This window comes from Heloderma suspectum, chromosome 4 (genome assembly GCF_057233095.1).
Source record: "Heloderma suspectum isolate Gila_16-S chromosome 4, 16-S_ref, whole genome shotgun sequence".
NCBI lineage: Eukaryota > Metazoa > Chordata > Lepidosauria > Squamata > Helodermatidae > Heloderma > Heloderma suspectum.
In genome coordinates this window covers 135,602,284-135,626,343 of record NC_139461.1, presented here as the reverse complement: position 1 = coordinate 135,626,343, position 24,060 = coordinate 135,602,284, and the positions used below count along the sequence as shown (strand labels likewise).

The following is a 24,060-nucleotide window of genomic DNA, read 5'->3' as shown; positions in this document are numbered from 1 at the left end:
TCTAGATGTGTCTGGCATCTGGTTGGCCACTGTGGGAAACAGCTTGCTGGAGTTGATAGGCCTGTTGCCTGATCCTGCAGGGCTTTTCTTGTGGTCTTATGGCCAACCAACAGATGGCTGTGGCTGTGAGTCACCTGTCACTTGTTTGGAAACATGGGGCCACTGAATCCAAACTCCCTCTTTCCTCTCCACAATGCGGAAGGAGGGAAAATGAGACTCCACCTCTCTCCTACCCCACAAAGCAGGTGATTGGTGAAACCACCTGTCATGCAACTCCTAATCCAGTGTTCATTTGGTTAAAAAATTATATCCTGCTTTTCAAACATGTCCTCAAAAGAGCTCACAATGTAATAAAATATAACAACAAACATTAGAAATTCAGTAAAACACTCAATGATCAAACACAATTACAAACAGAAGATAAATATTCCAACAGTTACCTGTGGTCAGAAGGCCTGTCTAAATGATAAAGTATTTACATTCTTTCTGAGTGCTAGTGGACTCAGACTAGGGTCTCTGGAATCAAGGTCACGGCTATATTGGTTGGATCTTCACTGTGCCACAGCGCCACCCAGAAAACAGACAGGACGGGGTACTGCAGCTTACCAGCTCAGCCAAACCAGGTTGTCTGGGGAACCAATAGGGGCCTGGCTGATGTTATACACACTGTTGCTTCAGGTTCAATTTCTCAGTCTGAGCAACTCATAAAACAATAACCATAGAGTTCCCTGTTGCTGCATCTCTCCTCCCTTCCTCATGGCTGCTCCCATGCTGCTGCTGCCGTTTGGAATCTGACCATCTGCCTGACCTTGATGGTGTGTTCCTGCCTCTAGCCCCTCTGTTTGCTGCTCTGGACCTTGATGTATGCCTGACCTGACCAGGCACCTGCTTCTAGCTGTTCTGAACTTTGCTTGCTGCTCCAGATCTTGACTTTAGCTTAACCTGGACTATGTACTCAGTTCTGGGCCTTCCAATTGACTGATTGCAGGCCTGATTCTATAGGGCCCTGAAATTTTCTCCAAAGATTACAAAAATCTGCTGGATTTCTAATGGGGTGGGGATAATGAGGGTGAAGGGCCACCACCACAAAAGCCCCCAAATTGGTCATGACCAGTCTCACTTATGTCAATGGTGGTATCCACTAGCAAGAGGCCCTAATTTCCTGATCTCAAAACATGGGGATGTACATCTGGGAGTTCTGGGTTGGGATCTGTACACAGAGCTCTGGGTGCTGGATGCAAAGGCTGTTCCCATGCACGCATTGTGCTTTTGCTGGATAAGAGTATGAATTGTACTGCAATATAAAGGTGTACATTTTGGTTCCTGGAAAGCTAGTTTGTCTCTCCTTTACCAGTACTTGGATCTTCCGCCCATGATCCTAAGCATTATCAACACTCTGCTGGTTCTAGAAGAGGAAGCAATTGATATCTGCCTCTGCAAGGATGATTTGAGAATTATGGTTGGCAGGCATCTGCCAGATGGTTCATTATCCAAATCCTCCCTAAAACTATAGAAATGGTAGACTGAGGGCAACTCCTTTGACAGTGCTGAGTCCCTGGGAAGATACAGCAGGCTACATGCCACCCACTAAACCTGAAATCATGGATGTATTACCTTCTATACCAGCCTGCTCCAACCTGATGCCACCCAGATGTTTTGGACTTCAACTCCCATCACCCCAAACAGCATGGCCAATGGTCAGGAATGCTGGGAATTGTAGTTCAAAGCACCTGGATAACATCAGATTGGGGAGTGCTGTCCTACACTGTGGCAGGAATGGACGAATGTATGTATTTGACACAGCTGAGTTCTGTTTGCAGTGTGACACTTGGAAATGAAGAGTAATAATCCAAGAAAATGATGGCAAATTCTAAAAAATGTCTATAGAGGGGCATTTTGTAGGCTGCTTGGACTAAGTAAGCTTAATAATATTAATATTACTTGGGATTTATATAGTACATTTCAATAATTCAAAGCACACTGCCTACACTATTCTCATAATAGTTATAGCAGCTCTGTAAAGTAGGCCAGCAATATTATCCCCATACTGCAGAGGTGGCAAATGAGGTGGAGAGACAGTGGCTGAGGTGACATTTGAACCAGGGACCTTCTGGCTCACAGCTCACACTCTTAGACACTACAATACACCAGCTCTCTTTGACCTATCTTTGCTAGTAGGATCATCAGTGGAGGCTCCTCCTTATGGGCAAATGGCATGTCCCCCACAAGAAAAAGAGAAGAAGAAAAAATGTAATTAAAGATTTAATTGCATTAAATTAACCAACCTGAGATTCTTGTGTGACCTAGACTAAGTCACTGACTAATTAATCCTGGTTTTCTTTTGGTTGCCTAGTTCCGTTGCTTCTCTCTCATGTCTGAGTTGATAATCTCAAACCGGCTTTTCATTCAGACTTCTCTCATGCTGGCAGAGTAAGGTGGAGGGGCCTGCAGTCGAGAGACTCGCATGACAAGGCTTCCTTGCTCTGGTCTTTTCAGGACAGGGAAGGCCCAATTCCCTATTTCATGTCTTCTCAGGAAATTGGCAAAACATTCAGCAAGTTGCTGCTGAGTCTTGTCAGCAGTTGTAAGGCAATTTTCAGCCAATAGTATAAATCTAGGAAGCCTTTTGTGGGGCCAGACCCTTGGATACCTGTCCAGTATCACTTGCCTCCAACGTTTCCCTGTTAGGGCAGGGCCATATAGGAACCAACTGCCACATTAGGAAGAAAAGGTACAATTTTAAAGATTAAATTCTGTTGCAAGAGACCTGGTTCCTCTATCTAACAGGCCCAGTTGGTGTAAAAAGGTAGGCCTGGTCTAGTAGGCTTTTCTATTGAAATTTGTGCCCCAGTGTTCCCTCCCTCCAAGGAATTGTATTCAATTGTGTGTCCCTTCCCTCCAAGTGGAAGACATATAATTCCCTTTTTTTCTCACAAGAACCCTGTGGTTGTACTGTGAGATAGTGACTGGCTGAAGTTCAGCCAGTGATCTAACTGCATGGCTGTGTAGGGAATTGAAGTGTTTAATATTAATTCTTTTTTGATAGATACAAAAGCATGAATGTTCTTAAAGAATACATTTGAGCAGCTCTGCACTATAGTTGCCACTCCTCTAGAACTGGCCTGGAGTCTCCAAGAATCAGCATTAATTTCCAGCAGTGAAAGCAATGGTGGAGATTTTAACAGATTGGTACTGTGTAAAATGAAGTGGGGATTGGGGAGAAATCTCTAGGAATACTTCCAGCCAGATTTGGCAACCTTATTCTGTACTGGTGTCCAGGGAGGATTGTATTCTGTATTGTCTTTGTATTGTTTCCTCACGCAGCTCCTGATATGGAGCCTGTTTATTGTACTGTGCTCGTGCTTAAAGGCTCTGAGCACAAAGTGTACAATAAACAGACTCTGCATTTGGGGCTATGTGAAGCAACATAAACATACAAACAGACTCTCCTCCAAGGCCATGTTTATATGATTAGTCTGGTTGTGTTTTCTTTGGGTGAAGAGAAGCCATGAATACTGCATATCATCTCCAGTTAAATCCATTTGAAAGGCTGACCTATCAGGAAGAACTCCAGGTCAAAATACTGGGACTTCACCAGGCTGATCTAAGATCACACAAAAATATACTAGACACAAAAATACACTGGACTGGATCAGGTGTCATTTGCTAGAGAGTGGCAGATAAAGGCTTTTGAAAAATACACCGCAGGAAGAAGTGTCAGTGAAGGACTTTTGCTTGGCATACAGTGGTTATCTACAAGAATGCGCATGCACAAGAAAACTGTACACATGTGTTGAATGTGCACACTACTACAACTGTGGCAGTGGTGCACACCACATATGAGCAAAAGAAAGAAATTGTCCCCACCATCTCCAAACCTCACCAGCTGCAACCTATTAATAACTTTGTTCCAGTTTTTATATTTCTTTGCAGGTCCCAGGGGATTGATTAGCCAAGCAAACTTTGTATTCATACCATTTATCAAAAGAAAAAACAATACGGGTTCACAAAACAAAACTCTTGACTAAAAGGATTTTCTCTGCTAACATAAAAGGTTTTGTAATGAGCAAATTTCTGATGACAGAAATATACAAATGACATAATAAAATCTGGAAAATTTAGTAAAAAGAGAACCAATGTAATTAAAGTTAACCCAATGCCTTTTGTACTGCTTTTCTTTTCAGTGTTAAATTTGCCTCATGGTCATTTAACAACAGCATGAAGGCTGTAAATTCCCCTACCCGCCTTTGCTAGGTAAGAAAGATTTGGCTGATGATGTAAGTGATGCTAAAATATATTCTACACATTGCTTTCTGTAACTGTACTTTGATTGATATGAATATTTAAATAAGCTCTTCAGTGCTCTTGCAGATGCAAATCTAGGTACGCATTCAACATCATTTAATGTTTAAATGTGTTAATATTTTATTCGTTAGCCACTATGTGAGGCATTGCTGGTGGTATATAAATTTTAGAATAAATAAGTAAATAAATAAATAATTTTTTAAAAAATCACAAATTAAGACTGGTCAGCTGACAGCCAGAATACCTGGGTTTGGGAATAGATTCTGGTTTCTTGATTCTGGGAGAGGGAATGCTGAGCGTGCCATGACTCAGAATGATGGGTGGGTGAAAATCCTCTGTCCTCAGCCACACTGAAGTCTGGGACCACCCGCTGCCATAAATCAATCAGTCAGTCAATCAGTCATTTATTTCAATGAGGTTTTTTTTTTTTTACAGTGATATAGAAATATGGGATCTAGGCCACATTTGTTTTTGCACAACCATAACAGCTTTAAATTACAGACAGAAACATATCCCACTGCCAGAGATTCATTCCCATACTAAAGTAGAGAAAATTCAGTTCCGCCTGCCTTCACAACCCTACGGATTCCGAGGTGCACCATCGAAACATGCCGGAGCAATACTTAAGGTTAGCAAGAGCAGCTAGTCTTGTCGCGGTGGACTAAAATAATTTTTTTCTAGACCTGAGACTGGACTGCTGGTGCCTCTGTGGCTGCTCTTCAGTGGGCATGGTTATGATACCACACAAGTGATCGACTAGCCAGGTATCTAAGTATATGGCAACCATGCCCACTGAGGAACCACAGGGATGAAAGACTTGACAAGTGACTAGCGGCAGGACAGCATCTATGGAAGCAGCAGCACATGCATGACTAGGGGGTTTGAGGACCAAGCTACACGTTACACTTACTGCATAATGTGTAGCTGTGACATAGGTGTTTGATAAATTAATTAGAGGTATGGGGTGGAATTCTTACTTGAAGCACAACGTGCAGTGAGGGGAGGTTTATCTTTTTACTCCCCAACTGCGTTCCGACCAAAAATTGCTCACCCCTCACAGGGAACTCTTTTCCTAAAGCCCCAAGCCATGCAGGGGAAGTCATTTTTGGCTGGAATGCAGCTGGGCGTGAAGAGATAAGCCTCCTCTTGCTGTGTTCAAAGTAAGAATCCCCCCGCCCCCCTGCTTGTGTAGTTTGGCCCTCAGTGTTACATGTATGCACTGCTTCATTAGCCCCTAAATCATGGTAAGATTTAAAGCCACCTTCCCCAACCTGGTTCCTGTCAGACATTTTGGTGTACAACTCCCAGTATTTCTAGCAATTGGCCATGCTGACTGGGGCTGATGGGAGTTGTAGTCCAAAACATCTGGAGGGCGCCAGGTTGGGGAGGCTGACTGAAAGAATACGAAGAGTCTGCTACTGAAAACAATTTTGCATACAAAAAAGATGCAAGACAAATTGCTAGACAGAGAAAATCCAAACAATACGCATCCTGAACTACATGAAAAGTCAAAATATTGTTCTTGGGCAAGGTGATGGAGCATGGGGTGTATCTCCAGATCCAGTACTTCTGGAGGAAACTGATTATCTGCTAGATCCTTATCAGTTTGGATTCATGACCTGTTTTTGGACTGAGACTGCCCTGATTGCCCGAGTGGACAATTTAGAGAGAGTGTGTGACCCTGTTGACTCATAGATTTCTTAACTGCTTTTGATGCCATTGACTATTCCATCCTTCAAGATTGCCTGGAGTGCTGCATTGTGGTGGTTCTATTCCTATAAATCATCAGAGAGATCCCATAAGGTGGTGTTAAGGGGGATTGCTGTTGGTTTTATATTGAGGGGCGCTGCAAAGTTTGATCTTGGCCCCTGTGCTCTTTAAAATCTGCCTGAAAGAACTGGGAGGGGATTTGGGGGTGAAGTAGCATCAATATGTGGATGTCACAACTTTATTTCTTGTTTACAGTGGAACAAGGTGAGGTGATGACAGTTCTGAATGGATGCCTGGAGTCAGCGATGGGGTATATAAGATGAATTAAGTTCACCCCAGACAAGAGGGAGATTGTGTTGGTGAGTATGAAGTCATTGACCTAGGAGTTGGTGGAAATACCGTTGTGAAGGAACAGTTGCACAGTCTGGGGTTGCTCCTAGACCTGGCTCTGCTTCTTGAATCCCAGGGGGCATCTGTGTTAGGAATGTTATCTATCAACTTAGGGCATGATCTTATGCATGGTTAGACAGAAAAATGGTCCTACAACTCCCAGCATTCCCCAGCCAGCCATGCTGGGAGTTGTAGGACTTTTTTCTGTCTAAACGTGCATAGGATTGTGCCCTTAGGCCGGTACACCAGTGAGGGCTGCTTCTGGAGAAAGGTGAACTAGGCACCATTCTACAGGGCTGTGATAATAACCAGGCTGGATTATTGCAACATACTCAACATGGTGATGCCTTTGAAAGCTACTTGGAAACTTCACGTGGTTCAAAATGGGGCTACCTCCCTATTTATTAAGAGGTACAAGCTGTTGCATCATTTTACATCTAGGCTGAAAGAATTGCAGTGTGTGTTGTGTGTGTGTGTGTGTGGGGGGGGGGCAAATGCGGCCAAGGGCAAGGAAGATGAAAGGAAAACGGTGCAGAGGAACAGCAGCGAGGGGAGGAAAAGAACACTGGACACCATCAAAATAACATGCATGTTCATGAAGGTGTTTTTCAGGATCCTGTTCAGCTGTGTTGAATGTGCTAGTTTTCAAGTGAATGTCAAAATTAGAAAACATTCAGTGCGGATTCTTTTAAAAACTATTTTTAACTACTAAAAGATCACTAACTTGGTTGGAGGTGACAATAATTAATGTGCCATTCACAAATAAAAGGTATTCAGTCAGCCCCTACAGTCCAAATTATTTCCACTTTTTCCACCACAGAAGCTTACTGAGGCACCATTCTGTCTCAACCAACCTAGTGTCATCCTTTCCATATCTGAAGATGCTACTCATGACCCTTGCAATCACTCTCTCTTTCACTCTCACTCTGCTTCACTCTCCCTGCTTCACTCTCATTCTGGGTACATTATCTGAGGCAAGAATTCCTTCATCCTTATTTAACGAACTCCAACAACATTGGGATCAACTTGAAACAAAAGTAGTGGTATAATGAGAAGGAAACACATTCTGTTCCTTGCATTGCATGCATGTATTGGTAGTGCAAATGGGTCCATAGTTCTGATTAGCTGAATTCAAAGCATAAAAACATACAAGCTGACTTGCTGGGATAGACATACAGAGCAATCCTGTATACGTCTAGTCAGAAATAAGTCCCACTGAGTTGAATGGGGATCACTCCCAGGTAAGTGAATATTGGATTACAGCCTAAATTTCCATAATCTAGCATTCTATTTCCAATACTGGTCAGCCTGTTGACTCTACAAGGTCCACAAGCAGGACATGATGGAGGTGCCCCCCCCGTTTCTCCCTAACATCTTATAATTAGAGGTGTAGTATCTGTAAACATGAAGTTTCCATGTAGCTATCAAGGCTAATAGCTGTATATAAATCCATTAAATTGTCAACCCCTTTTTGAAGACATCACATCTTATGGTAGTGAATTCCACAAGTTTATTATGCATTGCTTGAAGAAATACTTCCTTGCTCTGAACCAACTTGCCAGTCTGTTTCATTGGATTAACCCCAGTTCTAGCACTGTGTAAGGGAGAAGCAATAATGTATCTCTTCATCCTCGCTATCATTGGGGTGGGCAACTTCCAGGGGCAATTTGTCCCCCACAGCATCCACCAGTGGCCACATCCATGCCCCCAGTTGCTGAATTTGCTGCTGACAATTTGCAGACGGGGCAGGAAAAATAATTGGTTTGCCAAAAGGACCTATTTAGCTGTATGTTAAAGCTAAATAGGCCCCTTTGGCCACCATTGTATAACCGAACTTCAGTGGCAAAATGCCAATTTCCCCCTGGGAAATTTGGTGGTGGCAGTGGTGGAGGGAAGTGGGGGCTACACAGACAAACAGAGGGTGGCTGTCTGTTGCCCAGCCCTGCTCATATCCTTTCTTAGTTCCACAGTGCTAAGCTTTCTTTGTAAGAATGCTTCAAGCCCTTGGTCGTTTTAGTTGCCCTTTTTTGTATGATCTATCTACTATATCCTTTTAACAGGTGGACCAGTAGTCTACACAGCAGTATGAATGTATCTATCTATACCTAAGGTTTCATACTTGCTGTATCATCCCTTTCTTAATAACTTCCAATACCAAATTTACCTTTCCTCTTGCTCAGTGCTACGGCACAGGGGAATGTACCCAATTGTGTTGCTCTGTTGGCGGAAGGCTCTTTCATACAGGAGAATCAGAATCAGGAGGGAGGTGGGGCTTTTTTGCTGATTCCCCATCCCCACGTGCACCCTCCCCCTTAGAGGTCCTTTGGGGACAGTGTTGGAGGTGGCATGGGGAGCTGCAGAAGAGAGAGAGAATATGCAAAACTGGTCTCCCCGTTCTGCAATGGAAGCCTTCTCCAGATCAAAGAACCTACCATCAGCTGAGGAACATTACTGGATGTAGCTTAGTTTTCCATTTTGACCATACAAGTAGCTACAGCCAGTTTAAGATTTATGACTGTACATGTGAAGTTAGGATCTTCTTTTGTCTCAATGTGCATCATTTTGCATTAACTTACACTGAGTTTCATTTGCCATTCTGTTGCTCAGCCACCCAATTTAGAGAGATCTTTTGGCTGTTTAGCAGCCTTGAAAGCTTTTTTTTTGGTTGATTGGAGGGGTGGTTACTTTTAAACAGACAAACAGAATCTTCACGCCATTACTTTTTCCTCTTGAACTGCTCTATCGTCTCTAGTAGTCATTTGTTTCTGCCTTTTCCTGCCTGGTGCAATCCAGTCTTGCCTTGCAAGGCTGTCAAGTGCAACATCAGCAAGAACAGAGAGCAATCTTGCTCTCCAGTGTTGGCACACGTGGGGAAAATATGGTACTGCTTATATAAATCCAAGTTTACTCTTGTATCGCTTTTAGAGATTTTAGAAAACTCTCCTCTTTGTTTATTCCCTTCCAATGGTGTATATTCATAAAATAAGACAATCCTGGGTTACAATTCAACATCTTAGAAATGTGCTGATATAACATAGCAGCTAAGTCTCTCATCTCTTCAAGTGCAAAAGTAATTTTTCAAGCTGTGGATAATTATTACCAAAATGCTAACAACCCCCCTTTATTTACAGCTACTACCAACTACACACATTTTATTAAAGAAAAACAATACTTGCTTGTGCATGTTATTATATAGTTGCTTAGGTCACAATCCAATGCATATTTAAACAGAAAAAATTCCTACAGGTCCCAGCGTTCCCTAGCCAGATGGGAGTTGTAGGACTTTTTTTTGTCTAAACATGCATTGGATTGCACCTGTAGTTATATTTAGAGTTGAGCAAGCCTGCTCTCACTCACCTCTAATAACCTTGGAAACTAACCCAGTTATTATTTGTTAAATCAGAAATAATCAGAAATATATCGTTTCATTTTCTGAGCCAATCTGAGGCTCTAACAAGTAGCCCACTAGCAAAGTAAGAGAGACATTTCTTTATTGCCTTGCTAGAAGGCTGCCCCCAGGAAAACGGGTGGGGAGAAAAAGGCTACCCCAAAGGAGATCTTCCATTTCCAAATGCCCATATTTTAAAGAAGAGCCAGAACATGAAAAAAGAGTAAGGGCTAAAGCTGCTAGGAGCTGCTAACTCTCATGGTGGTTCCTAACAAGAATATTTTGATTATGGTTCTGACTGGACTGTGTGGAAAGCTCAACCTGTTGCTATCCATGTAGCTTATGTTTGCGGAACTTATTTCAATAAAAAAATAATAGATCTAAGCCAGGGTGGCATTTAGGGACAGGTTTTAGATCATATGTGAAAACCTCTTAGGAGCACCCATGATACTTCTGGCCAGATCAATGGTTGTACAGGCTGGATGATAATAAATGGACCTATGTATTAGATATGCATGACAAAGACTCTTTGCTTTTGCTTTTTTAAAAATGTGACAGTTCTGTGTTTAAAACATTCCTATAGTTATTATGAATTATCAAAAAAACCCAACCAATCTCAACATATGCTTTAAAAATATACTGCTTTTTAAAACATTATCTTTGAATGTATACAAGAACAAGGCTTTGCACCTCGCCAAGATATCTGCCTCCTACCAAAATGTCTTGCCCCACATCTCCCAACAAAATCTGAAATTCTGTTCCTGGTCTGAGCATCCAGAGAGAGAAAGAGAGAGAGAGAGAGAGAATATATACATGGACAGAAACTTATATTCAAGCTATATTTCAGATATTAGATTCATTCCTAGTTTTTACTTGAAAACTCCTCCCCGCCCCCAAGCGATGCTGATTTTAAGAATGGAAAAACATTTCTAAATAAATCTTACCTTCTTGTAGAGACTTCTCAGGTCTCTGTACTGCCACATGCTATTTAAGACCTGAGATGCTGCCTTCACTACTTTTGGTGAGTGCCTATTTAGGGAAAAAGAGTGACACTTATGAGTAACGGGAACCCTCAAGAAAGCAGTTTGATATTCATCAGTTCACTCAGTAGTTGACGGGAGGCATGCTTAATTGTCATGTGTGAGTTTGTCTCATTAAGCAATTATCATGCTTAATTGTCATGTGTGAGTTTGTCTCATCTTCTCAGTATTTATTATGTGTTGGAAGAGGGGTGCAAGAATGAATAATGTGTGTGCTGACCAACAGGTAAGAATGTTTGCTGAGAATACAACAGTACCCCAACGTGATTTGGGAAGGGAGAAAATAATAAGGGGGAAAAAAAATTCCGCAAGGAGGAACTGCTATAATATACAAACTATAGCAATGGAATTAAGGTCATTTGGGAATATTTTTACTAATACTTCTGCCCTGCAGCTCTGCAGAAGCGTGGGCATCTTGGGAACAATTTACGTGCTTTAATTGATTTGGTGATCATCAGGAAACGCTGGGATAAGAGCTTACGTTATCTCCTGTCTTTAAGATGCTGGAGTAAAAAATCTTATTGTTTTAATTTTGGACTGAATTATACTGTATATTGATAGATATTGTTAGCTGCTTTGGAGCCCTATATAGGTTGAACAGTGAAACAAGTAAATAACAGGTTGTATCCAAACTTGAATGAGTGGAAGTCTGCTTGGACAACAGGGATCTCTCACCCCTTCTCCCCATTGCAGCCCCCTGTACCTTCTAAAAACCTCTGCTGAGAAGCTTTTCAGGGGGCACAGGGGGCTACAGTGCTGGTCAAGAAAGCTCCATCACGCACATTAGGATACAACACAATACGTCTTCAAGTTCAAGTGGTTATTTAGAAACAAATTCTAAAGAGGAAACTGTAGAGTTTAGGATCATGGTGAAAAATCCTCTTTGAATATGCCAACAAGGAGCAACGCTTTAAAAATGATCATCAAATAAAATTACAGCTTACAAAGTTTTATAATTTTAAGTATTAACATAAAATAAAACGAGAACGAAAAATAAACTTTGCAGCTTAAAGCTTTCATATACTATTTTTCAATAACATAAATAAAACATTATCCTGTAGTTTATCATTCGAAGAATATAACAGACACAGTCCATTTTTTAACATATTGTCTGCTTATCTCCTTTTGTAACTCTGATAATATTAGAGTTATTTAAATGAGAAGCGGTACATAAATACAGCAAATAAATAAATGAATAAATCAGTTTAGGGCATAATCCTATGGCTGGTAGACAGCGGTTAGACGGCCATAGGATTGTTTGGTTTTGGGGAACCGACCTTGGAGCACTTTGAGGTTGGTTCTTGGGGCTCTGCACTTGTTAGAGCAGCATGGAGCGGTGAGAAAGGGGGAGTTCCCAGGGGCAGGGAGGGGAGCAAAGAAGTGTTGGCATGACACTTCTTATGCACCATCTGGCCCCCCCCCCCACTCCAATGTCCTGCGGCTAGACAGCCGAAATTGGCTGTCTAGCCGCGAATGCAGGGTAGCTGGAGTGCAGAGGAGAAGATCCCCTCCGTGCTCTGCCTGCCCTGCATTGGATAGATGGCTGCCTCCGAGTTCAGAGGTGGCCACCTATCCTGATAGGATTGCTCCCTTAATTGTATACACTTCATCTCCAACGTTCACTGACCACTCCATCATAGACAGTAGTTTTGTGTGTGTGTGTTCATTTGTAGCGTATTGCCTTCTTGGTTGCCATTAAGAGGTGTATTATCATCTCTAAATCATCCAAAATGGCAATGTATTTTAAGTAGCAGCATCAAGCCAATATCTAGTGGCAGCACATAATCCATCATTTCTTTTATGCAACTTAAAATTATTTTCCAATATGGCATTACCCAATAAATATGAAACAAATTTCTCTGATACTACCAAATATCCAACAGACATCACTCAGTGTTACATGTTCAACCTGTTACATGGAGACAGATACCATCTAAACAAAATCTTATCAAAAACTTTGTCTAAGGTTTGATGATGATGATGATTAGATTTATATCCCACCTTTTTTCCTCCAAGGAACCAAGGTGGCTTAAAGAATCCACCTCCTCTCCATTTTATACTTACTGCAACCCCGTGACGTAGGTCAGGCTGAGAGTCAGTAACTGGCCCAAAGTCACCTGGTGAGCTTCGAGGCTGAGTGGGGACTAGAACCTGATTCTCCTGGGTCCCAGTCCAACACTCTAACCACTACACCACCCTGGCTCTCCACTGAAACATTTCTTCCCAAGTCTCTTTCCCATTTTTCTGAAGGCAAGCTTATATGAAATCCCTGATACTTCCATACAAGATTCTTAGCAGCCTCTTTTAATCCTGCAGTTGAAAACCTGTCGTCTTTGAAAGGGCTATACTTTCTTAATAATTCCTCTCTAACACAATGAACTAGAGATGGCAGAGCCACCTCTCCCACTCTGCCACGCCAGCTTCTGTTGGATTCAGTAGGATACTTCCCTAAAAATCAGGGAGTAGTTTGGCTCATTTCCAAGCCAACCCTAATTTGCCCCCGCCCCAGACTGTCAACATCCCTTCCACCCATTACTCACCTAGCTTTCTATATGCCCCCAACTGCAGATCCCCCCAAACCAAAAAACCCTTGAGACAAACATTATGAGCCCCCCGTGAAATATATTTCCCAGCCAGGAAGTATACATATATCTCAAAAGCACCAAACTGTGGATAATCTATACTAATCTGTAAGATCCATCAGTTTTCTGTGTAACTTTATTATATTATTCTGACTACATTCCCTAATGGAGATAAACTATTTTCTTCCCAAACTTGCATTTCATCTAACACATCCTTCTTTTCCATTTCTTCGTTAGAGTTGCCAAAACTAAACTCACTTTTAAATGTAAGCCAAACTAGATACAAGCCAGCCATGTTCATTTGAAGATGCATTCACTTTCACTGTAGACCCTCCCCTGTCATCACAGGGAGGTCAGGAGTGGTGGGGGCTGGCTCAAAGTGCATGCCCTGGCCCCCTCTATTTGATTTTAAATTGAACACCTGAATGGGGCTATAAATTTAACAACACCCAAACCTGGTTTATGGTGGAACCAAAGTTTATTATTTGGGAAGGTAGAAACTCTGCTTTGTTTGGGGAGTTTTCGTTTTAGATTTGATTGTGAAATGAATAGATAATACAAGTGAATTATAACACAGTGAAACACCATTGTATGTTTGTTAGTAGCTAAGATACATTGCAGTAGTTAATTAAAGGCACAATCCTATGCATGTTTAGACAGAAGAAAGTCCTACAACTCCCAGCATTCCCCAGCCAGTTATGTTGGGAGTTGTAGGACTTTCTTGTCTAGACATGCATAGGATTGCACCCTAAAGGTGTCCTTCTTTTAAATAAAGGAATCCTTTCTTTGTTTCATTTCTTTAATGTGATTTGCCATCACTGCATATCCCCACATTTCATCCAACCATTTTTTCATGGTTGGCATTGGTGCCTGCTTCCAATACCTGGCATATACCTTTCCCTCTCTCTCTCTCTCTCTCCCCCCCTCTCCCCTCTTAAAAAAATCCTTGGTAGAAATGCTACTCTAACAAAAACCCTGCAATTATTTGAGAATGCACTTTATAAATGTTGTCCTGAAGGAATCTGCACCGATACTAGCAATTATAATTACCAGCTCTTTCAGTACTGGCTGGTGCTGTTAAAGGTTAAACCATAAGCTACCCTTGATAGATAAATATCATGCTTCAGATGTCAACAATGACTACAAGTGTCAGACACTTTGAAGTTAGATTATCCGCATGTTACCCCACCCTTTTTCCATCATCTGTCAAGCTTACTAATATATGATAAACTACAATCTTCAGGAAGTCATTAGAGCAGACAAGCAATAATTAAATTATAGCTAATAGGCATGCTTTGCAAAACGTACTTGTCTCCTTTACTCTTGGAAATGCCAACAAGCTTCTCAATTCCTCCTGCGTCCCGTAAGGCCTTGGCATTCTCCATATTTTTTGTAATGACTTCATGTAAGGTGCAACAAATGGCAGTGACGGTATCATCAGACATGGCCTTGCTTGCTGAACTGTTACTGTTGTTACCTCCCGGAAGCCGGTGAACCAGGTCCCGCATGGCATACTTGCCTTTTGGAAAGAAAAAAAAGGAGAGAGGAGTAAAATATTATAAGCAAAAAGGAAAGGAAAGGAAAGGAAAGGAAAGGAAAGGAAAGGAAAAGAGGAAGACATGGGAAAGAAAACCAAATCATTTAATGACTTCTGAGCTATTTACTGTGGTCTTGCAAGTTAGTATGAATTCAGGTGACTGATATTTCCATGTGATCTTTTTTATCCATATTACCAGTAGCTATCAACCACATTTTCACCCAGCCTTCCCCAACCTCGTGCCTGCCAGATGTTTTGAACATCAACCCCCATTAGCCCCAGCAAACATGGCCAGTGATCAGAAATGCTGTAGGCCAAAACATTTGGAGTGCACCAGGTTGAGGAAGACTGTTTTAGCCTTTGCTCACTAGTTCTGCAAGTCCCCAGTCACACACAAATCTTGTCCATATATAATGTATGGAGGAAGGGTAGCCTTACTCTTCTCAAATATGAGGCTACATGAGCTCTTCTGAGTTCGTGTCATACAGTGGAATACTATTAAAGTATAAAAAAACAGATACTGAGGTTGCATCCAGTGTTCATCCTATTTAGAGCAGAACCACTGAAATGAATGGAACTTAGCTTAGCCATGACTAACTCATATTCCATCCATTTCAGTGGGCCGACTCTATCTAGGACTCTAACTGCTGACCCTCTGTGGATGGCTCTTTGATCCAAAATAGGGTTCTGTTAGCAGAACTGGGAAGGAATTCCCCCTGCAGCCTCCTGTGCCACCTCTCAGTGATCTGATGGGTCCCCAACTGTCCAGAGCAGATTGGGGGGCAGGGGGGAGTGCAAAAATTCACCTCCCTCCCTGTTCTGCTGATGGAAGCCTCCGCTGGATCAAAGAGCTTTCCATCAGTGGAGGGACACCAATGGGACACAGCCCATAAAATAAAAAAGTCATGAAGTAGAAGGGACTTATAGATCACATAGCCACATGACAAATAATATCCTCATTACTATATTCAACACATTAGTTGCAAGTGACAAATAAGCTATCTGTGGAAGAAGAGCATTTCCTCACCTGTGGAATACAGACTATCCAGTGCTGGGAAAATGTAATATGTCTTTTACTTCAAACATTTCTAAGTTACTATCTTCTACTGCAAATTGTCACATTTAAAGCAGAAGTGCAGCCTAGAAAGAATATGTCTGAAGTGCATGCAACACCAGAGTGATAATATATCGTGCACTGCGGTTACTAAAAACAGATGTTAAATTCCTGATAATCTGTTAAACCTCCTTTCAAGAAATTTTACTTATGTATTTACTACATATATATACCACCTTTCTATGTCAATGCACTCGAGGTGGGTTTACAATTTAAAATGCTACAAGCGAAAATAAAAGATACAAAAGACAAAACAGTAAAGTAATAAAAATTGGAATTCTCCAAGGCTGTTTATGATCTTTTTAAGAAATAAGGATTAGAGCTGGGTTTCTCCTCTCTTGCCTATCCTTTAAAGCATACAGGTATTTAAATAGCCCCTACAAAGGTGAGGGAAAGGACCCCACAGTTGAGATCTTTCAATACCAATATTCCTAATATTTTAGTAATAAAAAAATTACTGCATATACTTTTAAAGGCTATGGCTTGATTCAGCTCTGGTTATGTGCACCAGTTAGCAACTCCATGTGGCAATATATATCCATGTCCCTTTAAAGATACATCCCACTAATTCATTGGGGCTTGAATGAGAATTGCAATGAAGATATGGGTGTGCAGACAGATGCACATCCTTAACCTCACCAGCTGTACAAGCAGAAACTTGCTTCCACATATGGATCTCACTTGGGGCAAACAAAGGGAAGAAGAATAAGAGTTAACCATGTGGAACATTCCAGAGAGACTATTCGTTTCTTTTGGTTTGACCAGTATCTCAAGACTATGAAACAACAAAAATATAAATATTCATTTGTGTGTGCTTCAGAACTGAAATAACTCAGAACAATTTAAAGCAATGACAATCAAATGGAATTGTATGGGGTGGGTGGGGGTTGATAGAGACCTGGTTCACACGTAACACTAACCCATGATTTATTTAACCCATAGTTAACCCATTATTTGTTGCCCTGCCCAGTGTTTGCTAGCAGATGATCGAACAAACTGTGTTTTGTTTCTCAGTCCCTTTGTTGTTTGTTTCCCTCCTCCTTTGCCTGCTCCCTCCCTGCACCCCAAATGCCTTTGTGGTGCAAGTGCTGGCATGTAGAGCAGCTGGGTGTTTTGTTTTGTTTTACCACTCTGGCCTGCTGCCTCTATAGCCTGGCGAAACAACCAATGAATGTAATGACAACTCATGGTTTAAATAACCCAGAGTTCACAACACAACAATTAACCAAGGGTTCTCTTTCTGGGTTTCTCATTGTTAATAAACCATGGTTTGTTAACGTGGCTGGGTTCGGACATCACAACAACCCAGAATTCAACGACCCATGGGTTAAATAAACCCATGGCAATGTCCTGCTTTGCATAGGGAGTGAACCAAGTCATTGCCTCTATTCAGTAAAGGGATTAGGCTTGAAAATGGCCATAGTGGAGGGGAACACATCAAATCTTGGACCCAGGGGAAGCACGCACTGTAATCCTGCCCCACCAAGCAAACAACCTGCACTATCAACTCTGACAACCTATGGCTGGATAGGGGTAAGATGGGGTGGAGGGTGGGGGTTTATCCAGGCATCACCTTCATAATTCCTTCCCCAGATGGGCCGTTTTTGCTGTTAGAGCCAGTAGTGCTAACCATAATTTTGATCAGGGATGGATGGGTATTGTGCTCTGTATGACTCAAAGCCATAGTTAATTTACAAGTAAACATTTGAACTTAAACCCTTGAACTGCAAACAAATGTATATTTTCAGTAACTTGTCCTGGAGACTCAACACATTTTTAAAGCATTTGAATAATTTGATTAAATTTAAGTCTGTATGACATCCAGGAATACTCCTTTATCTGCCTAAGTTTATTGGAAAAGAATGGAAGAAATTAGAAATGTAACTTCAGGGTAGCATTCACAGGAAAGAATGCAGCTGTAGAGATGGGATTTTCTGATGCTACAAAATGAAGTTATCTGACATCACAATGATCTCACTGTATTTCTAGGGGTCAGTCTCTACCTTGTACTCTCTCTCAGGTCTTCTGTCTTAGGTTATTAAAATCTGTTGCAATTTTTAGGAAAAGGTGAGCAAAAAGTAATTGTGTTTCTGGATTAGAATCTATAGTATATTTTTGAGCACAAACCTCTCCCATTGTTGGCAGGTGTTTTTTTCCCCTTTAGATTACAGCTTTAAAAAGTAAGAACTGAAGGTGACATTGACTTACAGTTGCCTTTGAGATAAAACAGATTAGAGAAAAGTTCTATTTTCTTGGCAAACAGAAAAAGTTGACTATTTTTACAAATAATGGTCAAAGCAGAAAAGAAATTATGTTGCCATTACTTAGTCCCAAACTGACCATGTTGGAGCCAGTTCAATGTGGCTTAAAAACAGAACTGTCCCAGTCACACAGAAAGAAGCGTGTGTGGATCTGATTCTAACAGCAAAAAGGATGCATGGGTGAAGGAACGCTGAACACACTGCCCAGGCCTATTGCTGACTTCTCTGCTTTCCCACTCCCAATTGCTTCAGCATTCCCCTCCTTTCAAATTATAGTGTGCTGGTAATCAGGGTGGGGGTGAGATCTCAGCACAAAAGAGAAGCCATGAGAGGTAGTCAGGTAGATAGAGAAAATAACCTCTCTATTCAGATGCAGCCTGCCATATGACCTATTTCAGAGGCAGACTGCAACTGAATTCAAAGTATAAGCCCTATCTACTGTGTTAGGCAACACAGGTTCATTCTGGGCCTGCTGAAGCTAGTCAACATGGGTTTGTTCTGGGCATGCCCAATGGGATATCTTATGAGCAACCAGAGGATAAAATGGGCAGAAAATGGCATTTTAAATAAAAACCACAAACATAGAGAGCCAGTGTAGTGTAGTGGTGAGAGTGACGGACTGGAAGCCGGGAGATCCGGGTTCTAGTCCCCACTTGGCCATGGAAGCTCACTGGGTGACTTTGGGCCAGTCACAGACTCTCAGCCCAACCTACCTCACAGGGTTGTTGTTGTGAGGATACAACGGTGAGGAGGAGGATAATGTAAGCCGCCTTGAGTTCCTTGCGAGAGGGTGAAAGGCGGGGTATAAATGCAATAAATAAATAAATAAATACTACTACTAGGCCACAGCATGTAGTAGACCTAACACAAATACACCCCCCCAAGTCACAGCACAAATGGAGAACTTGGCCAAGTCTAACCCCAGCAATGTCTATAGAAAAAAAACTGACAGAAGCTGTCAAACTGCTGCAAGTCTCTTGTCAAAGTGTACACTCCTGTATGGAAGGCCTTTTTTATCCTTTTAACCTCAAAATTGGCATGAAATACCTCTCCTACACAGCCAAGTTTCAGATAAATAATTCAGCCATTTCCTGAGTATAAACTGTGGCACCTACTACCCCCCCCCCCCATTTCTGGTTATAATGGTAGAATGTGATTAATCTAACTCAGCCTTAACACAGGGCTGCAACTGCGGCCCTATAATATATGTGGCATATATCTATATACGGTATGTGAATGGTGTATATGATCACTGTTGTCTGTTCTGAGTACTACATACAAGGAGGGAGGGAGAGAGAGAATACAGGAAGTATGTGGTTGGGTGATGGACACAGAGAAGTGTCTCCACTTGTATTAGCATTATCTACCACTGTTCTCATCAGAAGTTGGCCATAATACTAGTGCAATAATTCTAAAATTTAACATTAACTTGCAAACTGATTCTAACTTGTATCTATAGAATGCTTCCTTATTCTTGGTAACTTAGTTCAGAATAACAACACTGCAGCGTCTGACTGGAAATGCTTTTAAAGAGGCCTTCTCTTTTAATTATTGGTAATCATAATGTAGGCATGCCAACTGAAAAGCCTACAATCTGAGGACATCGAATTTCATCTGAAATGTCAGTGTAGCAAACAATTGTTTAAATGCATGATAATTTCCAGCTAGTTTCTTCCCCATTCTATTTGGCTGTTAAGAGCCCACAGAAAACACACAGTTGAGAAGCCTGTTATTATCTCCGCTGACATTTAACTTTTTCTTTCTAGATATTATCTGTATTATGGTAACAAATGGAAGCTATGAACAAGGATCACAGACCCACTGTGGCTCTCTGCAGACATGTAATAAAAAGATAGCTCACCCCCCCCCCCACACACCCCAAAGTTAATACCATGATAGTCAACAGGTGGGAAGAAACGGTATTGCAAAATGATTATGTTCGGTATGATAATCACTGATCTGGAGACACTAAATACCTAGCGAGTGCTAAATGTTTTGTGCAGATCAGGGCAGAGGATTCTTGCTGTGCATTTGAAATAAAACAATGTAGTTGATTCTGTAGTAAAGAGTCTTTAGCTATATATGAGGCCACTAGGCAGAAATCGCAAAGGTGGCTGAGGTGTAAACTATGGGGTGGGGACTGTGGAGAGATCCCAGAAGTCAGTTCAGTAAGAGGTCAAAGACTGTGGAGAGATAAGGCAGCGTTGTAGAAAAGGAGAAGGGGGCGCACGCTCATAAATGGATTCAGAGAGGAGGTAAAGTGAACTTTGCAGCAGCATTTCAAATGGATACATGGTAGTAAATTCATCCTAGTTCCGACCTGGGTGGATCAGGCTTCCAACTAAAGATAGCAGGGAGTTGACTGGCAAAACAGAACCTTCTCCATTTAATGCTTTCAATGGGCCTGGAAACAGAATGCCAGCATATCCAATTCCCATTCTGCTACCACACTCAGCTAGTGCAATGTATGAGGTAACCATCATTCTGCAACAATGGCCCAGTGCATATGTCATACTGGACCCTGGCAACCTGTGTTTTGCAAATAAGATGTCACCATTGGGAACCCACACATCCTGCTCATCCTTCTCTTCTCCAGTACAAACCGTCTCTCCTTTCCCTTCTCAGTATTAAGAATGGTTTAGCATTATGTCCACAAACCAATGCTAACCAAATTCCCTTTTACCTCGCTTCAAACTCTGGTTTCACATCTTGGTTAAGATGGGAACCCTAGTCACAATTAAACAAACATGGTTAACATCAGTGCAGATGTAATGTTGAACTATGATCAGTGCCAACAATGGAAGGGAAGGTGGGGGGGATTTGCACTGGAGATGGAAGGAAGGAGCAGACATTCCTGAAGTTTTCTCCTAATTTTTTTCCTGGAAATGTCATATCCGAACATGGTGGCTCATACCTTAGTTACATCCCGGTTAGACCACTGTAATGCACACTATGTGGGACTACCTTTGAAAAGTGTTTGGAAACTTTAGCTGGTTCAGAATGCTGCAGCTAGACTGTTGACTGAAGCCGGTTATAGGGAGCATGTGATTCCCTTGTTACAACAGATCCACTAGCTACCAGCCCATTTGTTACAACCTATAAAGCCCCGTAAGACTTTGGACCAGGCTATTTGAAAGATCACATTCTCTCATATGAACCTGCCCAAGTTTTAAGATCCTCAGGAGAGGCCCTTCTCTCAGTCCCACCATCATTCAGAGGCACATTTGGAAAGAAAACAGGAGAGGGTATTCCCGGGTTCTGAAACTCCCTGCAAAGGGAGGCCAAGTTAGCTCCATCTCTGTTGTCTTCCCACCAGCCAAGATAATTTTATTCCAATAGCATTTGGCCTTTAAGCTGACTAGCTTGCAGAATTAGATTGTAACTGTTGGGTGCTGTTTCTTTTTCTTTCTTTTTTATCGATGCGGGCTCTTGTAGAGTCCATTTTAATTTAGTTGTTTTAATGTTTTAATTAATTTTAATTATAACGCTGTGCTTTATCTGTGTTTTATTACTGAGCACTATTTTTAGCAGAAAGGCAGGATATATATGCAATAAAGTAAATTTTCAGGGAGCCAGAGCTACATCTACACTGCTTTTGTGTGGACCCCACATAACCCCGTTCCATATCTTGACCTCGCATGCTTGTTTAACAGAGGAATGAATGCTGATAGCTGAGCTATCTGCCCTTGTTTTGCAATGTCTACAGTAGGAAGTTCAAGAACCCCTGTTCCAGAATGTTGTGCTATCAATGTGAAAGGGACTAGAGAAGGCAACTATATTCACAAATGAAGTGTTGGCTTTTGGAAAATGGCAACTACCATATCATATGCTATAAAATTGGGCTTTGACTCTTAAAATGTGGCCTCAGCCCTAACTCTAAACAATTATCTTTAGACTCAGAAATAAACGTCTTTTCCTGTCATGAGTGATGTGATTCGAAGCCCTAAGCAGCTGCCTACATCTTTTTTATTCACTGTGAATAAATGCTTGATCAGGTGATATTACAATGTAGAAACATTACTGATAATGTATTTGTAGGGACCTGAGTGAACAGTTTCTTCTAATTCAAACTGTAGAGTTTTGCAGTAATATTAACAGGGAATCTCCATTCAAAACAAACAATTAGTTGAACATTACAAGAACTGGTAGCAGTCTGATTAGAAGTCTGAAATTCCCCAAGGTTTCATGACTTGGTATGTTGAATTAGCTTGTCTGTCCTGTCCTGCCCTTGACAAGAGTCTCAAATGGAAGCACCAAGGAAAGCTCTAAGTAAACAACTTTCTCCAACCAAGTCTAGGACTGGACTGAAGCTTTTTATGCCTCGAGGGCCAGATCACTCTCTACAGTCTCCACCCCTTCCATCAGGTCTGGAGTGCCTCTGGGTTGGAGCCTAGCACTCCCCTTCCTCCTCCAAGACAATTTCCTTCAAACCCATTTACCGGACTGATGGGCCAATATAGGGATGCAAGTCCTTGTCCTCAAGGGGGTCGGAACCTTGTGTCTCTGTGTGTGTGTGTGTAAGCTCTGAGGGTATGGACTCCAGAGGTCCCAGTTCAGGAGTCTTGGCTCATGAGGCCCTGATTCCACAGTCTCAAGGCTGCAACCTGGGTCAACCTCCTTTGGTACTACTAGTCTGATGGACCTGGCCAGCCCCTCCTTGTCTTGGTTGGAGACACAGCCCAGGTATATTCTGACACAGCTGAATGACTGGGTTGTTAGGCTTTTAAAATTGCCAAGTGTATTGATCTGGGCTCCTAACCCTGTCAGTTCCCAGTCATCAATCAGATTTTTTTGGTTATTAAGATGAAACAAGCCACTTGTACAAAAGATGACAGTGTATTGATAGAAAATGGATGCAGAATACACACACACACACTCTCACAGAAAGTTCACACCTCCACTCAATTGACAAAGCAGGCACCCTTGTCACAAACGAAGGATGGACGAAAGTCCCTTACCTGGTCCTGCAGCTGTGTTTGGTGTGGGGGGGAGGCGCTCCGTTTCTCCCCCCGAAATTCTTGGCGGGGGGGAGGCGCCCTGCCCCTCCCAGCCGAAATTCAGGCCGGGGGGGAGGCGCCCCATCCCTCGCCGCCGAAATTCAGGCCGGGGGGGAGCGCCCCGTCTCCCCGGCCGCAAAATAAAAAAGTAAATTGAAAAAAAAAACGTGATAGGCTACGTAACGATTTACGTAGCCTATCACGGCTAGATTTTCAAAGTCAGCTGTGATAGGCTACGTAAATCTTTACATAGCCTATCACGTTTGTTTGTTTGTTTTTACTTTATGGGGAAATGGCGGTGGTGGCAGCCGGTCGGAAGACTGGCCGCCGCCACCGCCACTGCCGAAACGCCGCCGGGACCCGCTGCCGAGAGGGACATTTGGCAGAGGTAAGTCCCATCCGGGGGGGGGGGGGGCGGAGAATTTCACCACCAATTTCGGGGGGCCGAATGCACTGGCATTCAGCCTCCCGGAGATTCGTGGAGAAATTCTCCGCCATCCCTATCACAAACTGATATGTATATCTGAGTCCCCAAGACAGACAGGGAAGCCGTTCCTGGGCCAGAAATTTCTCTAAGTCAGTAGCATGCATATTCCTCCTTAGAGCAAGACCAAATTGGTCTGCTGTTAGCACAAGCTTATATAGGTTTCCTTCTTTAAGTTCAATAGCTGACAGGTTACACACACTTAGGAGAAGTGGGGTCTCCCCCACTTGAAGCATCTAGCTTGGGAACCTA

General features: G+C 42.2%; 1 protein-coding gene across 1 annotated transcript in view; it reads right to left on the bottom strand.

Annotated features, from left to right (window-relative positions):
* The window catches only part of CTNND2 (catenin delta 2), an 861,592-nt gene that overhangs the window by 56,958 nt on the left and 780,574 nt on the right, over positions 1–24,060 (bottom strand). Inside the window, exons 18-20 of the mRNA XM_084850586.1 lie at positions 14,724–14,934; positions 10,738–10,822; positions 4,550–4,675 (exon numbers count right to left, since the gene is read on the bottom strand). Coding sequence (XP_084706712.1) covers positions 4,550–4,675; positions 10,738–10,822; positions 14,724–14,934 — 422 coding nt within the window. The remainder of the gene's footprint in view (positions 1–4,549; positions 4,676–10,737; positions 10,823–14,723; positions 14,935–24,060) is intronic.